The sequence below is a fragment of the Helobdella robusta genome (assembly GCF_000326865.2).
Source record: "Helobdella robusta unplaced genomic scaffold HELROscaffold_1, whole genome shotgun sequence".
In the NCBI taxonomy this organism is placed as follows: Eukaryota; Metazoa; Annelida; class Clitellata; order Rhynchobdellida; family Glossiphoniidae; genus Helobdella; species Helobdella robusta.
In genome coordinates this window covers 4,176,162-4,188,625 of record NW_008703570.1, presented here as the reverse complement: position 1 = coordinate 4,188,625, position 12,464 = coordinate 4,176,162, and the positions used below count along the sequence as shown (strand labels likewise).

The 12,464-nt window shown below is 29.6% G+C and overlaps 2 protein-coding genes across 2 annotated transcripts; both read right to left on the bottom strand.

The window, feature by feature from the left end:
* Positions 1 to 2,215: 2,215 nt before the first annotated feature.
* On the bottom strand, positions 2,216 to 3,009 carry HELRODRAFT_158798 (hypothetical protein; the record flags this gene model as incomplete). The annotated part of the gene is made up of 3 exons (XM_009010782.1): positions 2,216 to 2,459; positions 2,643 to 2,692; positions 2,770 to 3,009. The coding sequence occupies 3 exons, from the start codon at positions 3,007 to 3,009 to the stop codon at positions 2,216 to 2,218; spliced, it is 534 nt and encodes a 177-aa protein (XP_009009030.1).
* Positions 3,010 to 6,612: 3,603 nt separating this feature from the next.
* HELRODRAFT_158796 (hypothetical protein) lies at positions 6,613 to 8,738 on the bottom strand (the record flags this gene model as incomplete). Its single annotated transcript, XM_009010781.1, has 3 exons — positions 6,613 to 6,726; positions 6,810 to 7,198; positions 8,084 to 8,738. 3 exons carry the CDS (start codon positions 8,736 to 8,738, stop codon positions 6,613 to 6,615), a joined length of 1,158 nt encoding a protein of 385 aa, XP_009009029.1.
* Positions 8,739 to 12,464: the final 3,726 nt, after the last annotated feature.

Here is a 12,464-nt window from a genome sequence, read left to right as displayed (position 1 = left end):
GTGTCGCATTGCAGATAATATGCGTTCATCGATAGAGCCTGAGGGAGTGGCATCACTTTGTTGGGGTGTGCCTACTGGAAGCAACTGGATATCTCAATCTATCTAATACATTACAGATGTGACGTGCATTCATTCATTCTTTCACGCTTCTACTGCGCTTGATGATGACAATTCTGTTTTTGTTGCTGTTTTGTTTTTTTTTCTTTTTATATTTAGTATATTAATTTACAATAAACTTTTAGAAATATTAATACAGAAAAAAATTCAAAAAATAGTGTACATAGTTTTTTTGTTTTTCCACTTTGACAGGGAGCCAAAATTAAAAAATTTTGACTGGGACCTCCTGATCGGCCACTGAATGTTTACAATTAAAATTGTCCTATAAAAATTTATTAACATAACTTCCGTAAAATTTGAATTTAGTTTCTGTCAAAACTGGATCCACATTTTTTGGTGAAATAAAACAATGTAAAAAAATCCGGATCATAAAAGTTTAAAGTGGAATAACTAAACCAAAAATTATGTACTTCAAAAATTTTGCTTTTTTTGTTTCATACGCAAGATGGCAATGTTAAGATCACTTTTGCCTAGTGAAAGCAATGCATGCAAAAATTACTTTTACTCAATTTAGTTTTTCAAAAAATTTCATTTGCTGTAATTGTTGAAATTTGAAAAAATATGATTCAGTAAAATAATTACAGAAAATGCGACAGCATCTCAACATGATCTTCCTAATAAACGGGGCCCTATAGATGGCTGCAAACATTAAAATTGAATGGTTAACATGGCAAAAAATGTGGCTAAATAAAGTTTGTCATAGTTTTATGCACAGCTAGCACAACTTTGTTGATTCATACATGTTTTACTAAAGTGAAACGATTATTTATATACATTGGCTAAAATTAATCACGTCTAGTTTCAAAATCACAAGACTTTAAATAATGGACCAACTTGTTCTGCAGTCTATAAAAAAGGTCGCTATTTAAAACACGTATAACAAAAAGTAGTTAAAAGTGGTTAAACCACAAATTAACCTATTTGAACCTATTTGGTCTGTTCTATTTAAACTTCTTCGTAAGAAATCCTCTCACTCATTTTTTTCCACTCAACAGTATCATGACCCTTTTGTAAATAAAATGAATGCCTTAAAACATCTAATTCTCATTCTACTCCTCATAACTTTAATAAACTTTCTACTGAGTCTTTCTCTCTATTTACTCCTATAAATTTTCTAGAACTAACTAAAATTATTAATTTTATTTCATCTACAACTTGTTTTCTTGATCTCCTTCCTTCTTTCTTTAACATTTTATTCTATCATTCTCAAATTAGTTAATTTATCTCTTTCGACCTCTAATTTTCCTACTTCTTATAAAAGATCTATTTATATTCCTATTCTTAAAAACTCATGCTTAGATCCTTCCTCTTTATCTAATTATAGACCTGTTACTAATATTACTTTCATTTCTAAAATAATAGAAAAAATAGTTTATGATCAATTTTCATTTTGTTTAAACTCTAACACCTTGATACCTGTATCTCAAGTTGTCTATTTGAATGAGTTAGCCCCAATTCATAGGAATAAAGAAATAACGCCTGAGTTAGGGACTAACAGGCTAAAGGGGGGGGGGTAATGTTATAGCCGCTGCAACGGTAAAATTGCGCTACATTATTTGTTATTTTGATTATTCGTTATCTTTGTTATTATTGCTACACTTATAATTTTTAGATTATCAGAATCTCTTGTATATAAGGAGCAAGAGTAGCGAAGTCACTAGCAAGGTTTGAAGCGAAGTCGTAAATACGATTTATGTAGTTTCTTGGATTAGTTTAGTGTTTCTATTACTGTTGGCATTCAAATAAACGTTCAACAAAGTTTGCGTTTGAAGCAGTTGTCTTCATCTATCGGAAATCCTAAACCTACTGAATAACGATAACTTGACGATCGTTGGAAGCTACAACACTGGAGTCGGAAATATAGAAATCTTTGAAGTTATAACATTGTTGTTGGTAGTAATGAACGTTAAAGTGTTACAACAATTTATTATAAAGCGTGAAATAGTGCGCATATATAGGTACTTATGTGCACCTGTGAACAATGTTTGTAAAATTTTAACGAGCGTTATGAATGAACCAATTGCATTATCAATTTATCTATTTCTGATTTCAGTTGTGAATCTATATAATGGATTTAAAATATTTTCAAAAAATCAACTCATTTAACTTTCTGTTCAAACATTGCAATTCTTTTTTGAACGATGTTGCCAAGAGAATCTGTGGAATCGGAATCATCTGCTTCATGTTCTTCCTGCTTCACACTAACATAATCGCTGGACGAGGTTTTAATTTCTCTGAAAAAATTTGCATCTTCGTAGTCGTCTATAGCTGAATCTTTTAACGTTTTTGGCACCATCAAAAATTTTGTTTTCGAGCTCTGGTGGTCTTTTACGCTGACTCGACTGTGGATTTAAGTTAATAATGAAGTATTTAACAACTCTTCACCATCAATAAAAAATAGAAATAATAAGTTTAACATAATATTGTCCGGAGTGTTGTTATCGTTATCGGCTTCGTTATCATCCCTTTTTTTAATGTTTGAAATATTGAATTTTGGAGCATATGGACTGGAAAGAGGTCGGGACCTGACGTAAGTTGTCTTTTCTTCGCTGTATGTCGCTTTTTTCGTTTTCGTCTTTAAATAATTTATGATAATTTATTTAACCACATAAAAATAATCGAAGTCTAAAAAGCGAACAACAAAAAACAAACGTTATATTCGTTGGTTTGATCTCTGTTAGCGAAACCTTTGGTTGTAACATTTTTGGTTTCAGGCATTTTATCTAGATTAGTGGCAGAAGCATGCCACAAAGGTCGGCCAAACTGTTTGTTGTTGTTCCGCAGTGCTGGCATGAAGCCAAGTGGAAACAACTTCGTTTGTGAGAAAATGTTTGGAGATTTGTTTCTTGGTGGACTCAGCTGGTCGTCAGAAAGGTGCACCTCGTTCGCCATGTCGTAGCTATCTTTGGAATTAAAATAATGTTCCTTTAGTATGCAATTAAAAATAACTTCTATCATTTTATTACTTTCATCTATTTCATTCTGTTTACCACTGTACAAAGGATTTGTCTTGACCTTGATTAAAATATTTATAAGTTTGCTTTCGAAAAACCTGATCTATTAATCTAAAATAGAAAATCTAAATGAGTGAATAAAAAACATAAATACAATCAATTGAAACAATATGAAATATTACAGAAATTATAAATGAATAACCAACCTAAAATAGAAAAATTAAATTCCAGGATCGTTTACAAAGCCAACAATAATAAAATATAACCACGTGGAATAATAAAATATAACCACGTGCAATAATAAAATATAACCACGTGCTATTTGCATTTATATATAAGATGATACCAAAGTAATGAAACCTAATTTACAAGCTCAGAATAGAAATACATAGATAATTATATGAAATATAATTTACATATTTAATACATATTTGACCATAATTAAAACAAATAATATATATTTGACCTTAATTAAAAGAATTACCACATATTTGATCTTAATTAAAATAATTAGTATTATGTGACTTTAATTAAAACAATTAATTTACTTTTATTAATTGAAAAAATTAAAACACATTTGACCTTAATTAAAACTATTAACACATAACTGATATTTTCAAAATGTTGAAATTACGTTTGAAGGTATTTTTAAAAGCAAGGAATTTCTGTCTGCGTTATCTCCTCTCATATCTTCGCTCTTTGGTTCCATCCAAGTATTTGGCGCCTTAAAGTAACCATCATCATCAACTCGGTTGCTCATGAGAAATAATTTCAAATTGGAGATGAAATCCTGGTGGAGGTTTGGGTATTTGACGCTCAGCACATTTCTCGCTCTCCTGAAATCTTTCATTGAAAGTCAAATTTCATATTCACAACGAAAATCTTCATTTTATATTATGTGTTAATAATTAACACCAACCGTTATGATTTTCTATTATGTGCAGGACCTCGTCTGTATTAAATAAATATTAATTTATATAACAAAAAATGATGTAAACGCTCATCAAACCTGGAGTTAAATTGGACAGAAAATATTTATTTGACAGATCAATCTGCACACTTTTACTATTATAACAAATGTTGTTCAGTTTTTTAGTTAGTTCGTTTTGAATCTGAAATGGAATAATGTTTTAGTTTTGTTTAATATTCATCTAAGAAAATTTAACTTTCATACTTCTTTTTCCAAATTATCAAGTTTTTTCATTAATTCACCCTCGTGTTTTGTCAAAATTTCAACTCTGCTTGACCAATCGGCTTCAATTTTTTCACGCTCTAATAAATTGGCTTCAATTTTAGATTCTAAAATTTCAATCTTTGTTGAGCAGAAATCTAAATCTTTTTTCAAAGTTTGTGTTTGAATTTTTGTAGAATTGAGCTCCTCTTCTTTATTCCTGTATTGATTTCTCCAATCAGACACTTCATCGCTCAAATTTTTTTTATCATGCTTTAATAATTCAATATTTTCATTTCTCTTCTCTAGTTCCAAAAACATTTCAGATTCTCTCTTCTTGTATCTTAGTAAGTTGTTTTCGTTCTCTGATAATTTCATTTGAAGCTTCATTTTCTCATCTTGCATACCATCCAGAGTAATTTTTGATGCTTTACCATCATCAAGCAAAATTTTTATTTCATTTTTAAAGCTTTCGTTTTTTCTTTCTAATGCTATAACATCATGTCTCAAGTTTGAGTTCATTTTTCTAAGTTCGTCTATTTCGTAGGTTTTACTCTGTAATTTTTCCTGAAGTTCTTTTATGCAATTTTCAAACGATTTTTTATTTTCTTCTAAACGTTTCTCAGTTTCCGCATTATTCTCATTTAAATTTGTTACTACAGTTTTCATATTTGCATTTTCTTTTTCTAAATTAATACATTTTTCATTGAGATTAAAATTGTTCTTTTCAAGCATGCTGTACTGATTTTGTAGTTCTGTTATTTCAAGCTTCAGCGTCTTATTCTTTCTTTTCTTACTCTCAATTTTTGTGCTCATTTGTTCTTCCTTCTTTGCAAAAGTTTCTAAATTGCATTTCAACTGTTCCTCTAATAACTGCTGAGTCTTTAATTCAATTTTCAGCTTATCTTTTTCCGCAATACATTTCGACATTTTCTCTCGTAACATTGAAATCTCGTATGCCTTGTCGTTCAACTCGTCCTGGCAGTGAGTGAGCTGCAATTTTAAATCAGAATTATTGGACTGCAGTTCGATTGCATTGTTTGACAGGGTTTGTTTGGATGCTTTCACTTCCTCTAATATTGTTTCCAAAGAAATTAATTCGTTCTTCAGGCTGCTTACTCTATTTGCTAATTTCGTCTCTCGCTCGTTCGAAAGTTCTAACTGTTGTTTCAAACCATCGCAGAAAATTTCGAGTTGTTTGTTTCTAATTTTCAGTTTGCTCATTGTTTGTTGGTCGTCGACGAGTTTATTGTGGAGATCCTTGCAACATTCTTCGGTTTTGCTTATCTTAAAAAATCAATCAACCATTATTCTTGTACTGAAACTTATTGATGAAAAATATTTAGTAAGGTTTAACTCTACTTTGGCTTGTAAATTTTGCTCTTTGAATTTGAGTTGTTTGTTTTTCATGTCCAACATCATCAATTGACAAACATCTCCATTCATAGTGCCACCAACATTCAGATCCATTTTATAATTTTTTGTTGTCGCTCTTTCAAAATTAAGTTAAAATATTTTATATGAGTTTAATTGGAAGCTAAAAACAAATTTTGACTTATTTTTGGGTTGAAATGTGTCTTTTTCAACAAAATTTTCCAAGATATTTTTCTTATCTGCATAAATGAAATAATATATTGGCATATCGGATAAAAAATAAATGAATTTCGTTTGTTTAACTTGAATTGCTGAGACTTTTACATAAACTTTTTTCCAGACTGTTTTTCATTAACTGCAATTCATTTATCTGCCTCGTTAAATGACGTTGTTGAAATTCAAGTTTCAAAACATTCTCGGCGGAAAAATAATTACATTTGGCAATTTGGAAATGATTCACATGGGATAACATGTGGTAAATGTTTGGGTGCGAACGCTTCAAACTCTCAACTACAGCCTGCAAACTTGTGAATGAAGTTTCTTATTTCAACACTCATCATTACAATATTTGATTCAAAATGTATTAAAAATAACTCTACAAACTTTAATTCATTTTTTTTAGATTTAGCCAAAGATTGCTCAAGAAGAGTGATTTCGTTCTTAAGAAACTTTTCTTGTTCCAACAACATTTCAATGCTATGATGATAATTGTACCTTGATAATGTATACAAATCTTGAATTCCCAGTTTCAAATAAAAAATTTGTTTATGTAATTATTATTAAATCAAATGCTTATCTAATAATATTCAAACTTAGAACGCAGTATAGAACGCAATTGATTCGAGTGAAACTTTTTCAATTGAGTTTTATATAACAATTATCCTAGTCTATTCATTGTTAATTATTCTTTATAGAAAAATATATATTGGTTATGTTTACAAATTGTTAGATCATTTTTGTGATCAAATTTGTAACGTATCAAAGAAATACATTTAATTAAAATAAAAATAACTTAATAGAGTGTTGTATGTCTTCAAAGCAGGTCAACTTCTGTAAGAGATCTTGTCTTCTTGAATCGAAAATTTTTCTCATTATTTCCCTATCTTCATCCTAAATTTAGGTTTACAAAAATATTTTTGAAATCAAAACTTTACTCAACGCATTGGTGAAAAAAACGTTCTATACAAAATCACTTCTTCAAAGTTTGTATTCATTTCCTTGAAACTCATCGCATTATTTTCAGGGCTCCTAAAGAAATTTCCAAGAAGTTCGTACATCTTACATCTGTCGTCATAGCTTTCGGATATTACACTTTCAAAATTTCGATAATATAATCCATTTGAAGTTGCGTCCGACTCAAAATATTTTTGGTCATGGTGAGGTAGTTGGTAGCGAAGTTTTTTAAGTTTTACTTCTTTCAAATCTTCGCGAAGAACTTTTATTGACGCTTCCAAATGTGATATATGATCTTGATCACTCATTCTCATTAGCTCCAACTCATTCAGTTTTTCTACTAGGGTTTCGCTTTTATTGAAGGAGGCTTCGAGCTCGTTTTTAAGTTTTTTGTTTTCATCTAAAAGAGCTTCAATAGTAACTTCGCATCTGACATGCTTCGTTTCAAGATGCTGCAGTGATTTTTCCATCTTCAGACTTGATTGTTTGATTTCGTTTTCTTTTGATTTCAGCGCTGCAATATCCTTTTTTAATGATTGATTTTGGTTGACTAACTCTTCAAGTTTTTCCTGAGTTTTTTTATTATCAATTTCTTTGTTTTTCAAATTTGATTCAACAACTGCGAGCTTATTCCTAAGATTATTTGACTCGTTTTTAGCTGCGTTTTCTTTTGATTTGAGTTCATCTGTTAAGTCCGTTAATTTTTTTTCAGCACCGATTAATGTTTCTATTTTATTTTGAAGAAGAATTAATTCTTCGTCTTGAGATTTCATCAACACCATCGTTTTTTCACTCTGCTTCACAACTTCTTCGTATTTTTCGCGGCCTTTTTCAAATTTTTGATTAGAATCTGAAAGCTTTTGGGTTAAATTACTAATTTGTTCAGACAATTCTAACTTCATTTTGTTGAATTCATCTCGATTATTTTTCAAGTTTTGTGACATTTCTAAATTAACATTTTCAATAAATTTCAATTTTTCCTTTGAAATCTTGCATTCACTCTCCAGTCGACATATAGTCATTTCCTTCTCAACCAACGTTTGCGATTTATTGCAAATGTCTCTTTCCAAATTAATTTTTTCATTTTTAATTTGTTCACAATTTTTTTCATTGGCAATTTTATCGATTTGACTTTTGTTTAAATTATTTTCTAACTTTTTATTTGTATGATTTAATTCTGATAGTTGATTTTTACAGCTAGTTATTTCAGTATGTAATTTCTGAATATTATGTTTCAGTGTAGCATTTTCTTTATTACAAGCTTCTAATTGTTGCTTCATTTCAGCGTTCTCACTAGAAAGATGGTCAGTTTCAGTTGAATGTCGACTTTGTTGTTGCTTTAACTGCAGTCTCAACTTTTCAACTTCTATAATTAAATCTACATTTCTTTTTTCAAACGATTGGATTTCTAATTTCAATTGTTTCGTCAAATCAGTTTCTTGAATCAATGATGTCTTGAACAGAGATTTATTTGAATTTTGATTCAACCACCTTGCATCTCTAGCGTTATCGTTGTTTTTCGTTTTGTTAACTGCATCCAAATCTGGTTTGATTTTCTTAATCTTTTTTCCATCATGTTGAATGCTTTCCATAGTTTCATCCTGGTTGACACCCAAATTAAACTTTGTTGGTTCATTAATTTTATAATCATCATCATTATAATTTAAAATATTATCGTTATAGCTGAATTTAGAGTTTAGTTTCTCTTCAAAATGTTTGCGATCATTCAATTCATACTGCTTTCCAAGCATGTACACATCAGAAAATGTGGCGTCAAAATTTTCAACCGATTTCTCAAACGACAATTCATCAGCAACTACGGTGACAATATTGTTGTCCTTCGTTGTTGTTGCATTGCTAGGCATGGACTGATCGAGATGGCAGAAACATTCTGCAACTGTCGGGTCGTCATCGTATCCGCACTGACAGTGCTTGTACTCCGAAAACATTTCTTATGCCAAACTCACAAAGAAATAAAATCAACTTGATCAATATGTTTTTTGCCTGTTAAATTATCTTTTAGAATAATTATAACTCTTATATTATTATTACATTACATTATATTATAATATATTATATTATATACTATAATTTAATATTATATTATATTATTTCATATTATATATATATATATATATAATACAATATTATATTATGTTATATTACATTACATTATAATATATTACATTATATCAAATATTTAATTATTATATTATATATAATTTTATTACCTTACTTAACTCTTATTTTAAAACAACATAGAAGAATGGTTGCAGTAAAATGTTTTTGAGCAAGGTGGTTGTTATGGAAATGTGGCTCCCTGCCATGCCCGCATCAATTATTAATTCGTTTCTCTTATTCTTACAGTATGTTGGATGTTCATCACAGAATGCAGTAACTTTGCTATCGACAGAGAAACTACTAATAATGAGAAAAAATAAACTTTTTGGGTCAATAAAGTATAAGTGTATTAAAGATACAACCAACAGTTGATAACCTACTACATTGAAAATGTTGAAGGATTACCGAAATGCTTTTTTTGTTTAAGATAAAAATTAATAAGGAATAAAGGAGTAATGAAAGACTTTGTTCTCTATATAAAAAAATTAAAAAACAATAATAAAAATACGGTAAGAAATATTGAAAAACTGAATCAGAAATTGATCAAAACTGAAAATGTAGCGACATTTCTTAATGATATATATTATTATATATCATTAAGAAATATTTGTCTTTCACTTGGAAAGACAAACACAATATATATATATATATATATATATATATTTATATTTATATATATACATATATACATACACGTGCAGTCGTTTAAAAATCACAGCATTGCAGGCATTGTTCAGTTTCCAATTCTTTATTGTTTAATTTGCATAGCTTATTTATTTTTTATATATACTTATTTATTCATATTTTGCTGAATTCGATCAAAGTTATCTTACGTTTCTCTTTTAAGCTTCCAAACTTTCTTATCAACTTCTTATGATCGTAATTCAAATGGTGAATCGTATTTACAAGAGTCATTTTAAAATTAATTAACGAGGTAACGTTCAACGGAATTCGTTATCTGTATATATGGTTTAAAACAAAAGAATCTATAAACTTTTACTTTCATTTTGCAGATTCCAAATTATGCCAATTAACTACAGAACTAGTCAAAGAACAACGGAGAAAATTAACGCTCCAAAAATGTGCAATTTGTTGTACAACTGAAAGTTTTTATAAATTTTCTTAGTGTTATTGTTTTATTTATTTATTGTCTAAATGTTGAAAATATTTACAGTCAGAACTGTTTTTGAGATGCACGAAGCCTATAAACATGTTAATCTTAAATGATAAGATGTCGACGTATTTTTAATAGGCGCAGTGAAGAAAATATCTAAACTCAACATCGGATTTAAACTTTATAAAACCCAGAGCTGTTTAAAATATAAAAATTTTTAAAGTTCAAATAATTACATTCATATTCAAAACTCAGAAACAGGATTTTTTCCTTGCTGGAAAGGTTTTAACTTTTTCGCCACTACTGGCTCCATATCGTTTTACGAGTGGTTTGTTTTATTTTGTGATAGGATTTATTTTCAAAATATTATTTACAATTTAAAATTTTCAGTTTTTTAAATTTCCGAAAGTTTGGTTTAATTTGAGGCGTCTGTCAAGTATGAATATTCTGCATCTAAGCTTGTTCAAAATTTTGGAGTGAACTTTGATTTTAGATACTTTAGATAATTTAATTTTTAGTTTCAATTTTTATTATTTTTAATAATTTTCAGATACTATACTCAAATAATTAAACCAAAATTCAAATAAAATATTCAGAGATAGTTGGTTAAATATAAGGTTTTAACATTAAATCATTTTTATTCATAACAAAATTCTAATGAAGAAAAAATTTTTGGAGCGGATGTTATAAGGATTAATTAAACGTTTATAATAAACTGAAATATTTTGTTTTGTTTTGCAACGCAAACTGTGTAGTCAATTTAAATTATTTCAAGTCATTGTTGTTTCAAATAGATTTTTTACTTTTTTACTTCTTTCCCCATAGCAATGACATTTAGAAAATAATTTCAAAAGTGTTTCTACATAAATTTATTTACTGTACATTTGAGAATACTACCCAATACAGATGCAGATGTGTCAAACCATCATTTAAATCTGAGCTAGCTTATAGGCAAGCGATACTTCTTCCAAGATTCATGCTCACATTCTCAAAATATGTTTGCCGTACAGCATAAATTTTTGTTGATGAACTGTTCATTCTGCTGCTTGTTATGATCTGCAGGCTCAACGTACTTACAAACTTTTTGCGCCAGTGCGCTAATGCACCAATGCAGATACAAATGTTTTTGTTCTAAGTTTGTCCAAAATGGGTCAGGGCATTTGCATGACAAAAATTTCAGCCCTAAGCTACAGCTTGTGTGGCTTGTAAGCAATGCAGTGCTTTCTTTTGGTTGTACCTTATTTTAAACATTAAGAGTTGCACAACATAAGCACGATGAAGTTAATCATTTTGGTTTAATTGTTGTCAGTGTCGCCTAAGCATTGTGGGAAAAGTATTTAGATTAACTGTAGAACTTGGCTATGATTTCAAATACTTTTATTGAGTACTATTAGTAGTTTTGTTCTAAAAATGAACAGCATCTGGTATCAAATGATATGGGAAGAGCTGAAAACCCGTACAGTACCAAGCAGTAGTACAGATCTTCAAGAAAAGAGCACCAGACGACATAGATCTGCAACCACGCTACTGGACAACGTCTTGTCAGATAACGCTGAGTACCATTGAAGGCCCAAGTTTGTGTATATCTGCAAGAATCAGTCCAGCCTCTCTATCGAACCCTGAGTATTGTGTGCTTTTTAATTTTTATTTAAAATTGCATGCTGCGGACATGGACTGGCCAAGATTTTTCGTTACGTAAATGAAAAAGCCGTTCGACTAATTGATAAACAATAATCCAGGCTTTAATAAAATTTGATAAAATAATTCAAACGATGGAATGAAAATGAAGGGTGTCTGAATTATGATAACAGAAAAGATGTTGATGATAAATTGAGTTGTTATACCAGTCTAAATAACATTTTTAAATTTGCGTCAATAACTTTTTATAAATTCATTTTTCTTATTTTCATTCATTTTTTATTTATTTGTCTATTTATTTATAGTTGCTCATTTAATTAATTTTGAATGAATTGAACTGAGCGTAACTGGATAAATTGCTTCTCAACTTGTTTAATTTTAAAACATGACATCACATTCTACATGGTTCCGAAATTATTGATCAGAATTAATGGAAGCCCTCAGTTATTTTTGCTGATATGGACTGGAAACATGTTCGTATAGAGGCGGATCTAGACAACCTTGACAGGCGGCCAAGATTTTCAAAAAATTAATTGACGACGTTGGGGGCCATTTTTCAAACAAAAGCTACCTTACGACCGGAGGGAATTTTTTACAAATTAAAATAAAAATATTTTAATTTTAACGGGACTCATTTTTCTGGAAATGTGGCACATTTTTTTTTTCAAAAACACTACTTTTTTTAAAAACAACCTCTTTTACCACCTTTCAATATTAATAACGCTTACAACGCGGGAGCACTGGCCCCACGGTCCCCCCTAAATCCGCCACTGTTTTTGTACACATAACGTTGTTTCTCTTG